At 47.3% G+C, this 19,450-nt stretch overlaps 1 protein-coding gene across 1 annotated transcript in view; it reads left to right on the top strand.

Annotated features, from left to right (window-relative positions):
* ZHX2 (zinc fingers and homeoboxes 2) overlaps positions 1-19,450 on the top strand; it is a 46,559-nt gene that overhangs the window by 21,363 nt on the left and 5,746 nt on the right. The window contains exon 2 of the mRNA XM_026074668.1: positions 15,800-18,491. Coding sequence (XP_025930453.1) covers positions 15,986-18,487 — 2,502 coding nt within the window. The 5' untranslated portion in view covers positions 15,800-15,985 and the 3' untranslated portion in view covers positions 18,488-18,491. The remainder of the gene's footprint in view (positions 1-15,799; positions 18,492-19,450) is intronic.

The following is a 19,450-nucleotide window of genomic DNA, read 5'->3' as shown; positions in this document are numbered from 1 at the left end:
GAGGGAACTGTCAAGTACACTTTGTTGCATTTTAAGGTGTTCTGATTGCAAACGCTTTTACACTGGGAAAAAGTCATGAATGGGAGGTTTTGCCAATTGGCTTTTATTGTTGGCGGCTCGTTCGTCGGCACACTAATAGCTTATTGGGGTGAAGCGCTGTCCCCCGCAGCTCGGGAGCGCGAGGGGCAGCCCGCCCCGCACCAAAGCAGCTGAATCTCGAATGCGCTAAACCAAACCCGGCTTTGGAAGTAGGAACCAGTTTATTCTGCACGCTGTGATGCTCACAATGAGAAGTGGAAGGAGCAAAGCGTCTCCCTCTTCGTGGCTCTCTGTGGCGGAATTATGCCAAGGTATCGATTGTGATAGTCTGATTGTATTTTACCAGTGTGTCACTTAATTTTTTTTTTTAACACAATCTAATTTTATGAAACCTCACTTGCTTGCAAAGACTACTCATTCTCTTCTGCTTCTTATTTTGGAAAGAAGTACTCTTCCTTTCAAACTGGGGCATAAATAGTTTGTGAGCAATCCGATAAGCATTTCTGCACTTTTTTATAATTATTATTTTTTCTACCCATGCGGTTCAGACAAAGAGAAGGCATTCCCAGCCCGCTACATCCCCCTCTTTTCTACCAGTGTCGTGTCAAGGTGTGCTGGCGCCCTGTCCCCTGCCCTGGGTGCTGGTGTCCTCATGCTGGAGCTCGTGGGTGCTGGCAGCTCCCACCTGCGGGCCGGGGACCCTCGTTGCACAGGCCAGCACAGGGAAGGGTTGCCTCTTGAAGACTAGAATAAACCTGGAAATTAGAGATCCTTATATTCAGTCATCTTGTAGTATCCATGTCGAAAAAGCACTGCCAAGAAACCCTGAGGCTGGAGCTCCTGCAGTCTCCCAGCCCCACCATGTCTCTGCTGCAAGTTGGGATGGGATTTGCGGGAATTATTGCCCCAAAAAGCAACGATGGGCTCCCCTCCCCTGCAGCACTTCGCACGGGGATATAATGTCAGAGCAGGGGAGGTTTTTTTAATCATTGTGGCTTGGTGGTGTGTGGTGGGGTTTTGTTAGTTTTTTTGTTTTCCTCCTTTTTTGGGTTGCTTTGGGGAGGGGTGTTTCTAACCAAGTCCTGGGAAAGCAGCCCTGCGTGGCAAGGGGGAAGGAAGGATTGCAGCAGCGGGCACCCGAGTTCTGGTCTGGACAAAGGTCCTTTGTGGCCTTGCCAAATCCTGCCAACAGCCCAACTGCGACTGTGCGCAGAGGGCAGCGGCTCTCCTCTGCGACAGAGCCGAGAGGAAAAGGAAGCTCCTTTTGGTTCCGTGATCCCTACAGGCAAAACGCGCTTGTTGGCCGTTCTGCCTCATAGATGCCCCACTTGCCAGTAATAACACTTAATAAATGGTATGCGGCCACCTGAAATCTCAGCATGTTGTATAGCAAGGCAGGCCTGTTCACCACGAGCAGGCACTGTGCTGAAAATCTTCCTACATCTGCATGTTCGTGGGGTTTTTTGGTGTGTGGTGGTTTTTTGTTTGGTTGGTTTTTTTGTATAACGTGATGATTCTAAGGAAGCCAAATATTTGATTGAGAGCATATTAGTTGGATGAAAGAAGAAACTAGAGCATTGGTACAGAACAAGAATGTTCTTTGAATAATTTTAGCTCCAAACAACTATTATTTTTAAGCTGCAGGTAGAGAAGGCTCGGAGATTGAGAACAGCAGTGACGCTTCAGCTCTCTTCTTCTCACTTCCTATGACACACAGTAGTGGTGGGTTTTGGTCTTTTATTAGATGTCTGAAATTCTCAGTAAGCTGGGGAGAAGTGTTGTGTGACCTGCAGTGAAGGGGATACATGCAGGTGTTTTTTCTTTGTCTATTCCACTGAACATGCCGTAGGCCCTCTGGCTCTGTCTTACTGTACAGAGGATTATACTGAAGCTAAGTGTTTTCAGAGTTTCAAAGTGTATTTAATTCTCTCTCCTTTTCTTCAGTAAGTGCCCCGATCTTATACCCATATAAAACAAAGTGCTGAGATAAAATTTGAAGCCAGTGAGGGCAAAATGATGTGCAGAGGTGATCTAAATGGGAATTGCAGGAGGTGAAGAGCAGACATGATGAAACAACTTCAAAAGGCAGGGCATGTGATTAGGGTGATGGAAAGCAGCATAGCTAAGCATCTCTTAGAAGGTCACTTTTCCAGTATATGACCTCTGAGCTGGCTGAGAAACAGATGAAGGGATAATGTGATGCATGCTAGGAGATCTTGACTTGTATTATCAACAGCAGAAACAAAACATGCCCTTGATGGAAAGATGTACGGATCAACTCTGAGTGGTGTAGGACTTCTAGGGCCTTCAGAGCTGGAGAAAGAAGAGAACAAGTATATTTACAGACTTTGATTGGGGTGGGCTGGGTATCGTCATGAGAAGGTCGTTTTCACACAGAGACCCTCCTTAAAATACTGAACTTTCCAGAATTTAGGCAAAAAAATGGAAGTGTGTGTGGGGGAGGGGGAGTTCTGGAATTGTAGCATTCAAGCAAAGGAAGATCAGGAGGCTGTGGCACCGCTTTGCTAGTGGTTATATTTTCTTGCAGCTGCAGAGGATGGTAATTTTCAGTTGGCGCGAGGACTGAGGGAGTGTGGCCCTGTCAGAAGCTGTCAGGTGGCTCTGCCGTGTGCAGGCACCTGGCCTGGCGAGTCGCTCCTAAGGGAAGGCAGCTAGTTCGGCCCTTTGCTCGCCAGACTCTTGCTTCCTCTTTTGAGACCACTAGCGAGTGCGAGTTGTGATGGCAGGTTTCGTGACCTTGGTGCTGTTTCACTGACACCTCAGTTAAGACTCTCATCTCCTTTTGCAGGGCTGTTAAAAATATTTAACTCATGAGCAATGCGGATAATGTTAATTATCAGAACACAGAGCAGTAGCCTGTGGCATGTAAAACCTGGATGTAACTTCTAGCTTTGTCAGACTTCCAGCATGACGTTGGGCAAGGCCTGGCTTGGGCACGCTGACAACAACATCCCTTTTGGCAGCAGCAAGGTGTAAACTGGCGTGGCCATCTAACGAAACCTTGGCCACAGTCTCTTCGTGCCTTAATTGCCCGTCGGAGCGATGGGGGTAATAGCACTGCCTTAGCTCCCAGGTCTGCTGCCAGGATAGGTGCCTTAACAGCTGTAAAGCCTTCAGTACCAGGCCAGTAGGATGCTCTGAACACCACAGGCCATTAACTATCTAAGGCAGACTCTACACGAGTGGACAGGACCTAGAAAAGATACCTATTTTACATAATCTGTGGAAGTCAYGTGACTGCTTTTAAGGAAGAAAAGCCTCCAAACGTGGAACTATGTTTTTTGTTGTCTGATACAAGGACACTCTTGAAAAAGTCTTTCCTTTAAACAAGTAGCAAGAAGAAATTTAATTAATGTGACAAGATCAGAGTGCGTCTTATCTCACCGAAATACTCGGAAAACCTCTCGGCAGACCCAGCCCGGCTCATCACTGGGGCTCGAGGGGAGCAAGGAGGTCAAAGCGGTGGAGAGTGCTTCCCAGGTCAGTATCTCCCACCTTAGCCCTTAAAAAGGGGCTGCTGCTGCTTAGGAGGGTTTCTCGCGTGCCAGGATGGCAGAGAYGTGGTCTTACGCACCGCCTTACCAGTGGTTTAGGCTCATTCGCATAACGCCCCGCTTGCGTTTTGGGGAGCCCTGGGCAAAGCGCCTCTTGCGTTTGGCCAGCTAGTGGGGACCTGACTTGCACGTGGGGGTCTGCACCGCGCGCCCACTGCCCGGTCTGCTTGCACCCCCAGGCATGGACGTGGCTTCCCAGCTCGGGGAGCCTGAGGCTGGCCGACTAATTTCACCAGGGTATTTGACTATGCGAGTTAGGCCAATGGCTKCCTGTCTGTGTGCTTAAAACTAGAGTTGTCCCCAAGTGTCTTTGATGTGAAGTTTGTTTGATGTGCTCTGGCTTGACTCGGAAGAGACCGAGTGTTTGGGWCCTTCAGAAAATCTGGCTGGCGGCTTCCAGGGACGGTGTGGTTTTGGAGGAGGGACGTCTGTAATAGCTGCTGCCGAAGTCCAGACTGCGTAAACGGTGTCAGTTCAACTGCCTTGACCTGACAGCTGTTGACTCTGACCCAAAGTTAAAGGATGCAAAGGGAAATGGGGGTTGGAGAGGAAAAGAGCTCTGTTTTGGGGAGCAAGGTAAAATCACGTGAAAGGAAGGCGTTGCACTAGCCTGTTGTAGTATTTTATCCTTCAGTCTGTACTCGTCTTTCCGGAATGTGAAGATGCACAGAAAATCCCCTGGGGGGACAGACAGACRTAGAGTGACTCATCAGCATTATAAATCACAAACCATCTGCATTTTTATAACACATCTTGAATGAGTCAAAGGGGGACGTGTGCAACACGTAAGCTACTAATGTTTAATGTTAATTATCAGCTCCTTCCTCTTTTTTGAAAACATCATAGACTTCTTCAGTGCTGCTGTCTTGTTGGACAAGGCCAATACAAGGGGTGCTTCCCGTATCGAGCAATAACATGCTGGCCAAAAGTCCCCTGAGCCTGCATGCATAGCCCGCTTCATTCAGGCTCAACATCCTGAATATATGGATTTCTTTTCCTTTCTCTTTCAAATTTAAACTGTTTTGAGAAGCAGTCACCAAATCTCCCAGCCTCACCTCTGATCTGCAGGGCCTCCCCACGGTGGGGTGGGATGAGATGGGATGGTGATCGTGCATTGGTGCCCTGGCGTTTCTGCAGGAGGAGTGCCCAGAATTCACATCTGACAGTGGTGGTGGTTGTTCCCCTTGCAGTTCACCTGTAAAAGTGTTTGTGAGTGCCTTAATGATTTTACCTGAAGAAAAAAGGAAAAAAAAAAAAAGACACTTACTGGTCCATAAGGAAGGATTGTGCAGTTTCCAGGGCTGAGGGGACAACTGGTGTGGGAAATACTAAAGCAGAAAAACTTCTGTACTGTTGCTTAAGTTATGGAAGCATGTGGAGAAAAGAAATCAAGTGTTTCTGTTCTATAATTGCCAGTCGTCTTTCTGCTTTGGAGACACTTAACTGAGAGTATCCTTATGATAACAAATCTGAAGAGAGAGGTTATTTCTGTGTAGRGATATACCCTGTCTAGGTGGCAATGTCATGGAAGAGATCGCAGGAAGGAGAAAGGGGATGTACACATTGCTGTTCAGATGTTTGACCTTAACAAATGGGAAATTATTTCTAAAAGCTACTTAAGCAAAGAGGTGGTCTTTAAAACATCTTCTCCCCCCTTCCCTCCCAATAACTCTTTCTTTTCTAGTATGCCTTTAAAGACCTAAAGCCAAATATTCAAACAGAATAAATTATTTGTTTTTTTGTGAAATCAAATGTGGATACATCCCAGTGTTACCTGTGTAGCTGAAGATATTGTATGTCTACAGGTAACTTTTGTTTTGCATCTGTGAATCTCTTGTCCTTCCACCATGTGGTCCCACGTAAACTCAGTGTGAAGAATTACTTGAATCTAGTGATTTTAGTCCAACCCAATGATGAGGATTCGGTGAGCTGCACAGACAAGTAATTAAACTAGTTAGAATTAATGTTTTTATAGTGTTTCTATTTCTGTCTTAAGAAATCTGCTCTTCTTTATTTTTCTCTTATGAGYGTGCAAATACCTTTCCTAGGAATAAAAATACCACTGATGAAGGGAGATAATTTTGACATGGTACTCAATTAATCTCTGGAACTCGCTGCCCCTGGAAACGATGGATGCAGGGCGTTCGCAAGAGGCTTAAACCCCCGTGCGGCCACTGGGGACGCTTGCTGTTGTATGGGGCGATGTTCTCAGGGGATGGTGAGTAATTAATGCATCTTGCTTGGAAGAGCAGCATGAGCCAGAGCTGAGGTCAGTTTACACCTTTCCTTCCCAAAGGGGTGTTCAGGGCCCCGGTAGCGCATCTCCTAGCACCTTTGGGGGATTTTGAGCGCTTAGCGTGCACAGCCGTAGGCGCCGTGGGAATTTTGGGAGCCTTTCTCCCATGTGAGGGAAGGGCTTTGGTCTCTCTTTGCCGGAGGCCACCAGCACAGCCAGGATCCCGATGCAGGTGCCTCTCGCAGCACCACTCGCGGTAAGGAGAGACATTTCCCAGGCTGCACCAAGATCCGAAGCCGGTGGGAGCTGCAGCTCTTGTGCCGGTCACAAGGGCCCTGCGCGCCCTGTTGGGCATGCAAGCTGTCGGTCCCCCAACCCTTACCACAGCGGAGAAGGTACCGGCCAGGAAGYGAGGAAGCCTGGATTTTGTCCCCAGCTCTGCCACTGGGCTGGCGCGTGTTTCTGCTTCTCGTCCCTCTCCTCACTGGCCCTGCGTGCCCTTCTTCAGGGCAACCATCTCTTGCCGTGCCATAGATCCAGGTCACTGTCTTGGGTGGATTGTTTTAGGGCACGAACCAGGGCATAAGCTGATGGTTTTCCTCTGGGTGGGTTATTCCATTGTTTTTCAAAGAGCAAAAATGCTAAAATCGGGCTTATTCCAGATCTGAACAGCTAAGCCCAACCTGCATTTAAAAAAAAAGAAAGAAAGAAAAAATACATGCTAGTGATCACAGATGTGTATTTAAAATAGAAAATTCACAGCACACAATATTTAACTTCTCCTTTTCCAGGAAAGAGTTGGCCCCTTGGGTTCGTTCAATGCGCAGTGCAGAAAACCTAGTATTTTACCGCATCTTTGGCTTTACAGCAGTATGAATGAGAACATTTTAGTTTAAAAAGAATATGCTGTAAGCAGAATACTTTGATGTATACGTCTGTTTTGAAAACCCTTTCTCATCCTACGTTCAGCACCCCCCACGTTTACGTTGCGCGTGTATTTTTACGGTGTGTCTCTGGGCTTGGGCAGGGCAGCGGCGTGGGTCTCCTGGAGCAGCGGCGCAGGATCCGTTGCCCTCCCCCGCTTCGCGGAAGTGTTGACGTCCCGTTTTGAGAGTCTGGGCGCCAGAGGTGGCGAGAGTCCTGGAGGCAGCCTGCTTCACTGGCAACCTCTGGAAAATTTTGAGCCTGTGATTCTTAAAAGAAAGAAAAACTGTAATTGCTGCTTCTATTCAGACATCAAATTCATGGCCATAGCAACCTGCCATCAGCACAAACATCTATGTGCTTGGACTCTTTTTTTTTTAATTTTCCTCTCATTGTATATGCCTACATCAACATTTGTGAACTGAAAACATACAGCACTTTCAAATTGTGTTTCTTCACAAGTACCCCAAAAAGGATGAATATAGTGGTTTATACGCTTCCCTGTTAACTCTGTTTTATTCAGCATACTGAGAATTCTAACTGTGTTGGAGCTTCAGGCTGATCCAACTTAAATGCTGTTTTAAAAGCTCTAGTCTGTAGTTCACAATTTTCCCTTCTTTCTGTTGTTTTCCTGTGTAAATCATTACAGTCCTGATCCACTGTACAGGAGTTATAATGGGATTATAGGAATAAGCTTGTGCTTGTACAACTGCATRTGATTAAGCACTGTTTTAAGGGTGTTATCACAGTGGAGAGCAATGGCATTTTTGCTGTGCAAGCTGATATGCTTTTTGATTATTACTGTAACAGCTGCATGTTAGAAACAGCTGTAAGGAAGGAGAAAAATCACCTTTAGGCATTTTCCTTTTCACACCGTGAAATGCATCTCCCAGCTCTCATCCCTGGATTTACAGAGTACTCTTGCCACAACGTTAGTGAATGTGAATTCAGCCTCCCTGATAGGGAGCAGGGTAATAGTTTAACTGTGCTTGTATGTATGCTTCTTGCTGCAGCCTTCATGGGCAAAAGGTAAATGGTTGGGGGCAGCTTATGATGTTGTCAAGTAATATTAATTAATTCCTGCTCTGAGCCAACRTGACTCTTGGACAGCCAGTCCGGTTGGAGTCGAGTGTTAAAAGCAGAGTACGCATGCGCAGACGCCTGCGTTCATGGCGTGGAGGAGCTTGGGGGAGTTTTCAGATGTTTGGGGTTATCTTTAATTTTAAGGGTGTAACTTGCTCTGTTGGACATGTTTGCTGTTGTTGCAGCTGAGAGGATGCTGTTTGTGGAGACCAAGCTCTTGAGCAGTAAAGCAATAAAACGCTTCCACCCTCTTTAAACTTCAACTGGCCCTCGCAAGTGAAATTCCCTCTATTTTGGCTTTGGTTTGTAGGTGTCCTTGTGCAGTTGCTTTTCTGCTGGTCGCTCCAGGGTAAGGCTGGGGCTGGGAACTCTCTGCTGGCCTGTGGCAAACAGTTCAGTAAGAGGAAAAGTAGGAAAAAACTTTGCTGGCAAACCATACAAGTGTTGCTAAAGTGTTTGTTTAAATTAAAAAAGAAAAGTGCAGAGTATATCTGTGGAAAGTAAAGATCATTTGCATTGGGTGGGAGTTTCAGCCTGTTTCGGTCTTTGTTATATTGCTTTCTTTCAGCCCTGGCCTCCTCTGAGCAGGAGGCAAGATGCGGTGTGAAGTGGTGCTATTTCTGGTGCGCCGTTCCCTTTCCGCAAGCGCCGGGCAGGGTTTTTCCTGCCTCTCRATTTGACTTCTCTGCAAATCTGGGATAATCTTTGGACACCCTTATTCAGGTGGTCTCGTGTTTCTTGGATAGGAGAGAAGAGARCATCTCTGTCTGCTCCCCTCTCTCTCTCTCCACTGCCCAACCGGTTTGCCAGGGTTTTCTCTCAGGGTTTGGGGTTATGCTTTGTGTGAACGGGCAGTATCGCAGCTGCGGTGGGAAATGTCCACCCTGCCGCCAGCCCTGCGAAGCCAGGTGTGGGAACACGGCACTGTGGGAAAGAGTTCAGCCTCCGTCCGAGTGCTTGCTTTCTGTGGGTGCTGGGAGCGTGAAACTGGCTGSGGGCACAGAGAAAAGCTGGGGGAGAGCGAAAAGGTCCCAAAGCTCAGCAAGAGAAAGCTTTGATTTATTTTTAATATTATATTTTTTTTTGGACTCTTCAGCCCTTTGCTTGAACTGTATGTAACGTCAGTCCTCATTCGCAGCTTTTGTTGGCTTAGTGCTGCTGGCACAGATTACATTGGATTTTTTTTTTCCCTTTATTAACAGCTCTGAACTGGCAAATGCACTAGTGCAGATATATTTTTACCAGCCCTGAGGTATTTTTACCAGCCAGACTCGATTCACTTGAGAAACCTACAGAGGCAGAAGTTACCTTTTGCTGCTGAAAGGTGGCATTGCTGCACAAGCAAGCCTTTACCAGTGCTGGCAAGACCTAAAACATGGTTTATTTTTCCCCATAACTCTGTGGTTCTCCACAGTTTCCCCAGTTCGTCCTCCGTCTGGGCACCAAGGGACCCGCTAGGAGATCTGGTGTTTTGTTATTCATGCGCAGAGCCGCCAAATTAGTCGCCACTTTGTTCTCGTGTCTGATGCTCTGGAGCCATTTTAAGAGGGGTTGTAAAGATCATAGGACTGTGGTTGGGTTATTTCGTTAGCTCTTGGAAATTAAACAAAAGCAGACCTGGGGCCTCTCTCGTAACTGCTGCAATGCATTTTTGAGGAGGCATGTTTAAAAGAGCACATTGCTTCTGACCTGTGCGCTCCCATCCTGGATCGCTTTTCTGAAGCGGAGCAAATCAAAAGCTCTCGCTGCTGCACATGCTCTCTGCGGTTTGGTTTGGACCTGGTTCACGAGCGCAGCTGTCTGCTTAGAGACGAGCGCTTTTGTTTTTTAACCTGGGTGCTTTTTGCTGCTTTGTGTGTCTGCTCATTAAATTAATATATATTAATTTTATATATATATTTTTTTGGTTGTTGTGCTGCAGCAATGCAAGACAGAAGGGAAGCACGGCAGCCTGGGTGGAGGGGGCGCGGGGTGCACGCAGGAGGCGAGGGCTGGGCTGGGCGAAGGTGGTCGGTCGCCCGAGTTCCCTTCAGCAACGAAACACGAAGAGGGAAACGAGCTGGGCTTTAGCAAAGCGGGGGCTATAAACCTGCTGGGAGAAATCGGTCTGCGATGGGGCTCCRATCATCTCGCCCCAGATGCAGGTCTTGTCCCTCGCAGGGGTGCGTGCGCACGCTAGACTCGGCGCAAGCTGTGAGGTGAAACGTCCGTGTTTCCCACCTTGGTTTGCAGCTTGCTAAACAGAGACTGTTGCCAAGGGGTATTTCCCCCCCCCCTTCCCACCCCCTCTGCAGTTTTGGAAATCACCGCTGGTTATTGCTAGTCACAGAAACAGCCGTTTGCAGGTAAAGCCTGGCGGTTCGTGCAGTCAAGTTGGTGTTTTCGTTGCCCCCTAAACTCTAGCTGACTCGACGCCCAGGAGTGTCGCTTGGCTCCCGTATCGGCAGAGCGAAAGCAGCGCCGTTAGCAGCGCTGTCAGGAGGAGCCCTGCGTGCCGAAAGCCGCCTTCGGTGGCGTTGGCTCCAGCAGGTGGTTTTCCTTTGAAAGCTCTGCGATGGTGGTTTTTTTTTGTTTTGGTTTGGTTTTGGGGGKTTTTTTTGGGTGGTTGTTGTTGTTGTTTTGTTTGTTTTTTTAAGGATGTGGTCCTTATTTACTGTGAGAACTGACTGGAAGCCCCAGGGCAGGAAAGACTTCTGAGCAACTTAATATAGACTTATCCCAAATGAGATGCCTGCTGAGGTCCTGGAGGGGCAGTGGCCTAAGTCCCGATACGCAGCACCTCCTTGCTCAAGCAGGCAGCCCGCCGGGGAGGCTTTCCTCTGACGGCAGAAGGCAGCCTGTGGAGCCGGGCTGCGCCTTGTCTTTCTCCCCCTCTTTCAGGATGCCGTCCTGCATCAAGGTCAAAGGCACAAAGGACGGTCTCTGGTTGTCCATGACCTCCCCCTTCTCTCCCCCCCCCCCCCCCCCCCCAAACTGCCCATCTCGGATAGAAACTCTTTTCTCTTGTTGCTGGTCTCCAAAAAGAAGCGTTTGGCTCCTGAGTTTGATTTGTATGGTGGATAATGGTTCTCGTATGGCAGAAAAACTATTAAAAACAGTGAGTTAGCAAAACAACAGTTACGAAAATAGAATGTTATCTGTGTGAAATTGCCACTTGTGCCTGTTCTATCTGTGCCATTTTCTGGTAAAATCTTAACAGGCAGAATTTCTTATCTCGCGTCCATCCACCCATTTATCTCGCAGCTGTTTTGGAGGGATCTTGGCCCTTTCGTCTTACCTGGGCATCCTTGCCTAGGGCTGGCCAACCGACCTGTCTTTGTGAGGGGCGGGAGTTTAGCAGAACAAGCCAGCTTGGCAGAAGAGCTCAGTGAGGTCCCAGAAAACAAGGAATTCAGATGGATTTGCAAACATTTAGTCTGACTCTTAAGAAGCCTTTGATCTAAGGTAGGTTTCTCTTTCCTCCACTCTTTCTCTTCCATCCCATTCCTTTTTGTTCTTAAGCCTTTTTTCCTTTTTTTGACGGGGAGGGGGGGAGATGTTCAGTGAAATATAAATAAGCCTTGCTCTTGCTTTGAAGTCCTTTGATTCTCTTCCTTTTGCTGAAGTTGCCACGTGACTCTTAGGTAAGGTCATACATCAAAGAAGGAGCAGACCCTTGTCGGTGAAGCTGTGCAGCCCGGCACAGCAGCACAGCAGCAGCGAGGGGAGCTGTAGCTCTGGTCTTGTCTCTGCCACCCTTTCCTGGGGCACTACCTTGCGTCTCCCTTCCCTCATCTGTAAAAAGCACAAGTGCCGCATGATTTGCGAGGCAGATTTAGGCAACCTGATTACACTTACCACGGTTTCTGACAGCAGCAAGGACGATGCAGTTGATTTCTGCCCTCTTCTCTCACCTTTTGACCAGTTTTTGACTGGATTTCATGCAAGGGCCGAAGTTTCAAAGATAATTAATTTTCTGCAAGTTTCATAAAAATGTATGGCCAGGAGGATGGAAGACCCAGTGTTTGGACAGTCACATATTTGTCTCTAGTAACTTCTGATCCTGTCTGCAGACAAGCCATAGATCCTGGCCAAAGGACTCTGTGGGAGGACGATTGTGAGGGGAAACGGAGGGGAATTGAGGGAATATGTCTAAATAATAGAGATTATTCAGTGTAATCCAGTTTAAAGGTCAGTCAGCACAAATCCATAGAAAACCGGGCTCCATTTCTTCCCCCGTCCATCCCCTTGCTTATTGCAACAGAAAAGGAGATGGTGGAAACCCAAGGCTGCATTTTTTTTGTTTGTTTGTAATTTGCAGTTTTAAAACTAGTGCAGTCATAATATCAGCTGAACTGTGAAGTGGTCCTGCAGGTGACTTGTAAGTAATGCCAGCTGGTGGAAACCAGAACCTGAAACTGGGGGTGAGGAGCAAAAGCTCGTGTCTTTTCCAGGTCAATCAGAGCTGCTCCCATGGAAAGGAGCACGCTTGTCACTTGAGAGGACAGCCTGAAGCCGGCTGCCTTCCCCCTTCCCTGGCTCTTCTCCACCAGCCTCCCTGCCCGGACCTCGACCACTCGGGGAGCCTCAAAACTTGGCGGCGGCAGAAACGCCGGAGCTGCATTCCCACAGGCTGGCTCACCATTGCTGCCGGCAAGGCTCGGTGAGGGGTCCCTGTGCTGGAAGGGGCTATGATCCTACCGCAATAGGCTGCGTTGTGACGTTCATTTGCGAGGGGGCTGCCCAGCCCCAGGGAGGCATCTTCTAGGGAAGCGGAGAGCCAGGCCGCGGGGGTGTCCCACTGGGTGCAGTTGGCTCAGAGGTGCTAATGCTCTGGGAAATGACAGCTACAATATGGGTGATTCCAGGTTAGTGGGAAACGGGCACTTAATAGTCCTGACTGAGCCAAATGCTGAAGGCACCTAGTTGGCCTGCAGCATGTGGACAGCCCTGTCCCTTGTTAGCAGAGCAGGAAGGTGGCTGCGAGCAGGAGAGCGCCCGTGCGCCGTGACGTCCGTAATGTAATGAATGGCATCCCCGGGCAGCCTCTCCTCCGGGCTGTCCGTTCATCGCATTAACACCTTGTGTTTAGCGAGAGCCTGATCCGCTACAGCGCTGCAAGAACTGATGTATAGAGAATTGCTCCGTGCTGCGTTTTGAGTAAATGGAGCTGGAAGCTGGCATCCTGGCTCTTATTCCCAGCCAAAGCTGCTTCTCCCGTCAGTATGTTGTTTTGTTTTTCCAGCTATGCAGTAGTGGGCTGATCTGTGATGGGCAGAGTAGCAGAAATATGCTCTAGGGATTTACAAGGTATTCATAAGTTGCACCACGAACCAGTAAGTTAGCTTCTGCTTTTGAAGAAGTTGTTTCTAGCTGTCACGCCAGTGCATAAAGGAGTAGGTTCAGGGGCAACAGTGAGGTGGTTTAAACTGTCCACTGAGGAATACTGCAGTGGGATTTTACTCTTTTATTAGGGTGGGTTGTTTTGACTTGGTTTGGTTTTGGTGGCTCTGCTGGGTACTGGATGCAGCTCATCACTTACAGACTTCACAATGAGAAAATCTGTGTTTGATCAGATGCGAGATCTCTAATTCAGATTCCTGAACTGAATGGGCTTCTACTGAAATGAATACAGGTCTTATCCCCTTACTTCACACATCTCCGCTTTCCATCTTCCTCCAGTTTGTAAGTCCTGGTGCCTGCCCCCTTTCTCCCTCCTGCCATATCCCAGGGACTCTCTGGGTGGGAAGGATGAGTTTCCTGTCAGGCCTGGAAGTGTTACGAATCCAGACCCTGCCTGATCAAGAGTGGCAGCAAATTAGAGTCAAGGATTGATTAGAAAAGGCATCTCACCACAGAGGCATTTCACCGAAGGGCACATCCCGCTGACGGCCGCGATGGGTGTGAGGAGACTCTGGGCTCCACCAGCTATTTCCCGAGCTGCACCATCTTTTTGGCTCTAGGCTGCAGCTTTACCAGTCTGGAGGCTCCAGCAAACCCTTGTTGCTAGAAACCCGGGGAAGCAGCCGGTGCAGCTGCTCAGGTCAGTGCTACCATACCTGTGTCGTGAACCCGGGGTTGGTGGGATTTACTGCCCAGGCAGCGTGGAGCTGATTGATTGTGTCCAGAGCACTTCACGGTCAGTACATCTGTTGTAGGGGATGCACTGGATCAACTGTTTTTGGACAGTGTAGGTGCATCCGCTTTGATAGGGAGCAAAGACCTCCCTTTGCCACGGTGCTGAAAGCCCAATTTATGGGTTAAAATCAGCACTTCCGGGGAAAGCAGCTTGCTAAATAGGGCTGTGCTGGGCTCTCTGCACAATGCCTCGCTCCGCGGCTGGATAGCTTTGTTCTGCACTGGCTCAAGCCTCTACGTGGCCCAAGCGCCTAGCAGAGATTTGATGGTAAATGAGGGAAACGACTCTGCTTGGGTGACCTGCGCTGTCACAGTATCCATTAGCTGAGCCTGTGGAAATGTAACAGCATTTATAAGCTGTTTCGGTACTATTTCTTAATCCATGAATAAGCATTAAAGACACTCTCTTGGTTAAAATTTAAGTAGAGCTTTTCATTCTTCCGTATCTTATGCCAGTGAGAACCCACTGGAGTCAACACCAGTGAACCAAGGTTAGTCTAAACTTATACATGAGAAAGCAAGACCAAAATTTGGAGGCTGCTGTCTCGTTATTTTTGCTTATGTGTTTTTTGGTTGTGTTTGATTTTTCTGTTCTTTGGGGTTTGCTTGTTTGTTTTCAAGTTGACCTCACTTCCAGGCAGTGCTGGACATCTGTAGCTCCTCTCAGTTTCAAGAGGAGTTCAGTTCCTCAACATCTCTGAAAATCAGCCAGTATTGCCAAGCATAAGACAGTTTCAGGGGTGTTTTTTGACCTTTTAATAGTTCCTGTTTTTTTGCAGGTGAGACTTAGTGACATCAAAAAAAAATTTTTTTTGATAGATAAAACAGCTGTGACAATTTCCCCCCACACACACACCCAGTGAGCACAATTCAATCATAACACAGCTTGTGTAGTTTCTGTTTTGCTGACTGGTGTTGAAGTTGTATCTTCTTTAAAACACGTTGGGGTTTTTTTGGGTTTTTTTTTGTTTGTTTGTTTTTTTACAAAATGCTTGTGTTTCGGAGTCTCCAACGCTGCTTCAACATGTGAATCATGCTTAAAAACAGATTTTTTTTTTAATTCTGTAGGAAGTCAGAGAATATCAGCAGGACACAGGAAGGGGCCCCATTTAAAAGGTATCTGGAGGCTTCTGCTAGCTACCTTCATCAATATTCAGTGAAAAGTGGTGCTTTTAGGAAACTCTTGTTCCAGAAGAGACTTGTAGCAGGTCTGTAGAGGCCTGTCATAGCTGGCTGTCATTTGTCTCTTAGAACCCACCTCAAGTCAAGACAGAGCTTTGAAACTGTTGATTTGTATTAACTCTTCTTTTTGCCTTTTGTTTTACAACTAAGGCACGGCCCTATAGCTTTATTTAGGATTCACCCATCATTAGTAACCACAATCATTTAGTAGACATATTTATATGGTAAGTGACAGTGGGAAGTAATTAAATTTAATATAAATCACACTCAATTCCAAATTTGCAGACTTCAAAATAATAATTAATAGAAACTGCAGCTTTCAAGAAAAGATACAGTATTTATAGCAGTGTCTGTCTTTAACAGCTAAATGTTTTGACTGGTTAGTAAGGATTAAAATCCAATGTCTGATCATCTTACTTGCTTCAAAGCTATTTTCTACCTGTGGTACACTTTGTTGTGACTTATCCACTGCTTTTATTCTTTGTGGGCAGATTTTTGCCTCTTAAGTTCATTGGGGGGGGAGGAGGGAAGAGTTCAGCATTGTCCAGACTGGTGCTGTAAAAGCACATATCTTGAGCTGCGGCTTTCTGCTAAATACATGTTTTATAGATCAGTGCCTAATGCCATGTGCTTTGTTTCACAGGTGTCATGCAGCCGATAGGTTTGCTGCTGAAGCTGATGGTCACAGCTGGCGCTGAAATGCTTTATTAAACAAAGTAGAGTAAAATAATCCTGGAAAGTTGGAGCTATTTGCGACAACTTCAGAGTTTATTGCTCCCCCTGCCAGAAAGTCACCATTTGGGACTTTAGCCCACTGCAGACAGCTGCCATGGCTAGCAAAAGAAAGTCAACGACTCCGTGTATGGTGCGAACTTCTGAAGTAGTGGAGCAGGAAGCTGCTGAGGGCATAGAAACTCCTAAAGAAAAGAGGGCTGCCACACCGCAGCAGGACTCTAAGAAAAGCTGGCCTGCAGAAAGCTCGGTAAAAGATTGTGAAGTGGTTGAGGCAAAGCCTCCAACTGAAAATCAATCTAAGAAACCCCAGGGTGGTTATGAATGTAAATACTGCCCTTACTCAACACAAAACTTAAATGAATTTACAGAGCATGTTGACACTCAGCATCCAAACGTCATTCTCAACCCCCTGTATGTCTGTGCTGAATGTAACTTCACAACCAAAAAATACGATTCGCTATCTGACCACAATACAAAATATCACCCAGGAGAGAGTAATTTTAAATTGAAATTAATTAAACGCAATAATCAGACTGTTTTAGAGCAGTCCATTGAGACCACCACTAACAATGTCACTGTCACTAGCAGTGGACTAGAAAATGCAGCGTGTGATGACTCGCTTCTTGGGGGGATTAATGCGAGTAAAACCCCAATGATGAAATTGGGAAAGCCTAAAGTGGAAACCAAGAAGGGTCCCAAAAAGCCAGAAGAGGGACGTATAGAAAACCATGTGGATGGAACTCTCCCCCGCATCATAACTGAGGCCACTGAAGCTATTGCTTGTATAAATGGAGACCTTCTCCATGATGTGTTAGCTCACGTTATGCCCTCTGTACAGCTACCACCAAATATTAACCTTGTCCCCAAGGTCCCGGTACCTCTGAACAGTACCAAATACAACTCTGCACTGGACACTAATGCAACCATGATCAACTCCTTTAATAAATTTCCTTACCCAACGCAAGCAGAGTTGTCGTGGTTGACAGCAGCGTCAAAACACCCAGAGGAGCAAATCCGAATCTGGTTCGCTACTCAACGTTTGAAACATGGTATAAGTTGGTCTCCAGAAGAAGTGGAGGAGGCAAGAAAGAAGATGTTTAATGGTACTATCCAGGCAGTTCCCCAAACCATCACTGTCCTACCAGCTCCTTTGACAACTGCAAAAATGCCCCAGCCTATCATCCAGACAGCTTTGCCTTGTCAGATACTGGGCCAAACTGGTCTGGTTTTGACTCCAGTGTCAAATGGTTCAACAGTTTCCTGTTCACCAATTACGCTTGCTGTTGCCCCTAACCAGGGGCAAAAGAGAACGATACAGACTCTATCAAATATCCCGGAGGCCAAGCGTCCACACGTTGTTCAGGTGCCTGAGATTCCTGCCAAGTTGACTGCTGCACCACTGACTCCAGCAAGTGAGCGAAAAAAGACGAAGGAGCAGATAGCAGAACTGAAGGCCAGTTTTATGGCAAGCCAGTTTCCTGATGATGCAGAAATCTACCGGCTGATAGAGACGACAGGTCTCTCCAGGAGTGAGATCAAGAAGTGGTTCAGTGACCACAGGTACAGAAGTCAACGGGGCATTTTGCACGTGAGTAATGACTCTTTAGCAAAAGATCCGATAATGACTTCAACTGGTCGACATGGCCGTTCATTCCACCCCTATGCAGATTTTACACCCCAGAGATTCAAAGAGAAAACCCAAGAGCAGCTTAGAGCCCTTGAAGAGAGTTTCCTACGATGCTCTTTTCCAACCCAAGGAGAATTGGACAGGCTTCGAGTGGAAACTAAACTGAGTAGGAGAGAGATTGATTCATGGTTCTCCGAGCGGAGAAAGATAAGGGACAGCATGGAGCAAGCTGTCTTGGACTCAATGGGATCGTACAGAAAAATTAAAGATCAAGGAACCCACAACGGTGCAATAAGCCGGGCAGAACTGCTGAACAGCTCCCAGCTACCTGGCTCTTTATCTGGGTCCTCTGCCACGACTAATAAAAAAACACAAGAGCAGATTCATCTACTGAAAAGCACATTTGCAAGAACCCAGTGGCCATCACCCCAGGAGTATGACCAGTTAGCATCTCAGACTGGGCTCACAAGAACTGAAATTGTTCGCTGGTTCAAGGAAAACCGGTCATCGCTAAGAACGGGCTCGCTTAAATGGATTGACCAGTACCAACAGCAGTGTGTTGTTGATGGTCATAACGAGCAAAACCAGAAAAAGGGATCAAAACACACTGAGAGCCCAAAGAATGGTAATGAGGTGTCTCGGCAGCATTACCAGGAACATAAAAAACTGAATGAAGAGAATGGGGGGAAACTAGTTGTGAGGTCAAGAAGAGACTGTGAACCACTGAAAGACTCTTTGTTGGGCAATCAAGCGGAGGGTATGGACAGGTTGGAGTGCAACAGCCACGATGGCCATGGCAGTGAGGAGAACGAGGAGCCGGCAGATGTGAACTGGGTGGAGGTGACGGTGGGCGAGGATGATGCTGTGTCGGACTGTACAGATAGCTGGAGTCAAATGGCACCTGAAGGCCAGGCAGAACTGGCAGACTTTGATTCTGAAAGTATATCTGGAGACAATTCCCACGTATAGACAGGTAACACTGCTGCTGCCCTGTTGCTCTGAGCCAGCCTCAGTCTGGTTGTGCTTCCAGTATCCAGTAGCCCCTTTTCAGTGTCAATCCCAGGAGCACATCCCTGCCGGATGCTTGTGCCTGCCGGATGCTTGAACACGAGGGAGACCCATCCTGGTTGCAAATTAAAGTAACCGCTCAGCAGGGGAGCAGTTAGCACTGTTTGCTTTGTTTCTCTTCTCCTTGTGGGTCAGGTCCTGGATAAGGCAGAACTTAACTGGAGTAAGTGATAAACCCTGAACTTTCTGCCTTTAAATGATGTGTGCCACTTCTGCAGAGCTTGAGGTGAAATACATTAGTTGAGCCATGCAAAGAAATAGTAGGTAACCCTAGTTACTAATGTCCATCTTGCTAACAGACCATTGATCTCCTGTGAATAGAGGCTCTAGCTATTTTTGCACCCTGGGTGGAGCCTTTGCAGCATCCTGACTTGCTCAGAAAAAAAGGTTGCTGGGGGAAGGGCCCAGGACAAAGATGTTTCTTTATGCAACAACAAGCAAAAAAAAACGTTGTGGGGACTGAAGGGGCTCATGCAAATGTGCTCTCTTCCTCTCGCAGGTGAGAACTCTCTCCAGCCTTGCTTTGTTCTGCTTGCTCACGGTAGAGGTTTAGGAAATGCCCCAGACTAAGCCGTGTGGGTGTTTTAGCAGCTCTTCACAGGAGCCTGAATTTAAAAACAGACTGCAGGACTTTTCTGAAGGGGGTTTATACAGTCTCTCAGCATGTGAAAGGATGTGTTATTTGGAGACCTGAAGCCTGTTTGTGATCACAGTTAGGCAGGTATAAATTCAGAGCAAGCACCATCAGTTTTTCTCGACTTGCCTGTTGAATTGAGTTCACTGGAGCCTTTAACGTTTTATGCTTGGTGTAACTGAGATCTGAATCTGTCTCTGCCAGGCTGGAGTCTACTCAAGCTAGAAATT

Source organism: Apteryx rowi, unplaced genomic scaffold (assembly GCF_003343035.1).
Source record: "Apteryx rowi isolate R43461 unplaced genomic scaffold, aptRow1 scaffold_394, whole genome shotgun sequence".
Lineage (NCBI taxonomy): Eukaryota > Metazoa > Chordata > Aves > Apterygiformes > Apterygidae > Apteryx > Apteryx rowi.
This window is presented reverse-complemented; position numbering and strand designations above follow the sequence as displayed.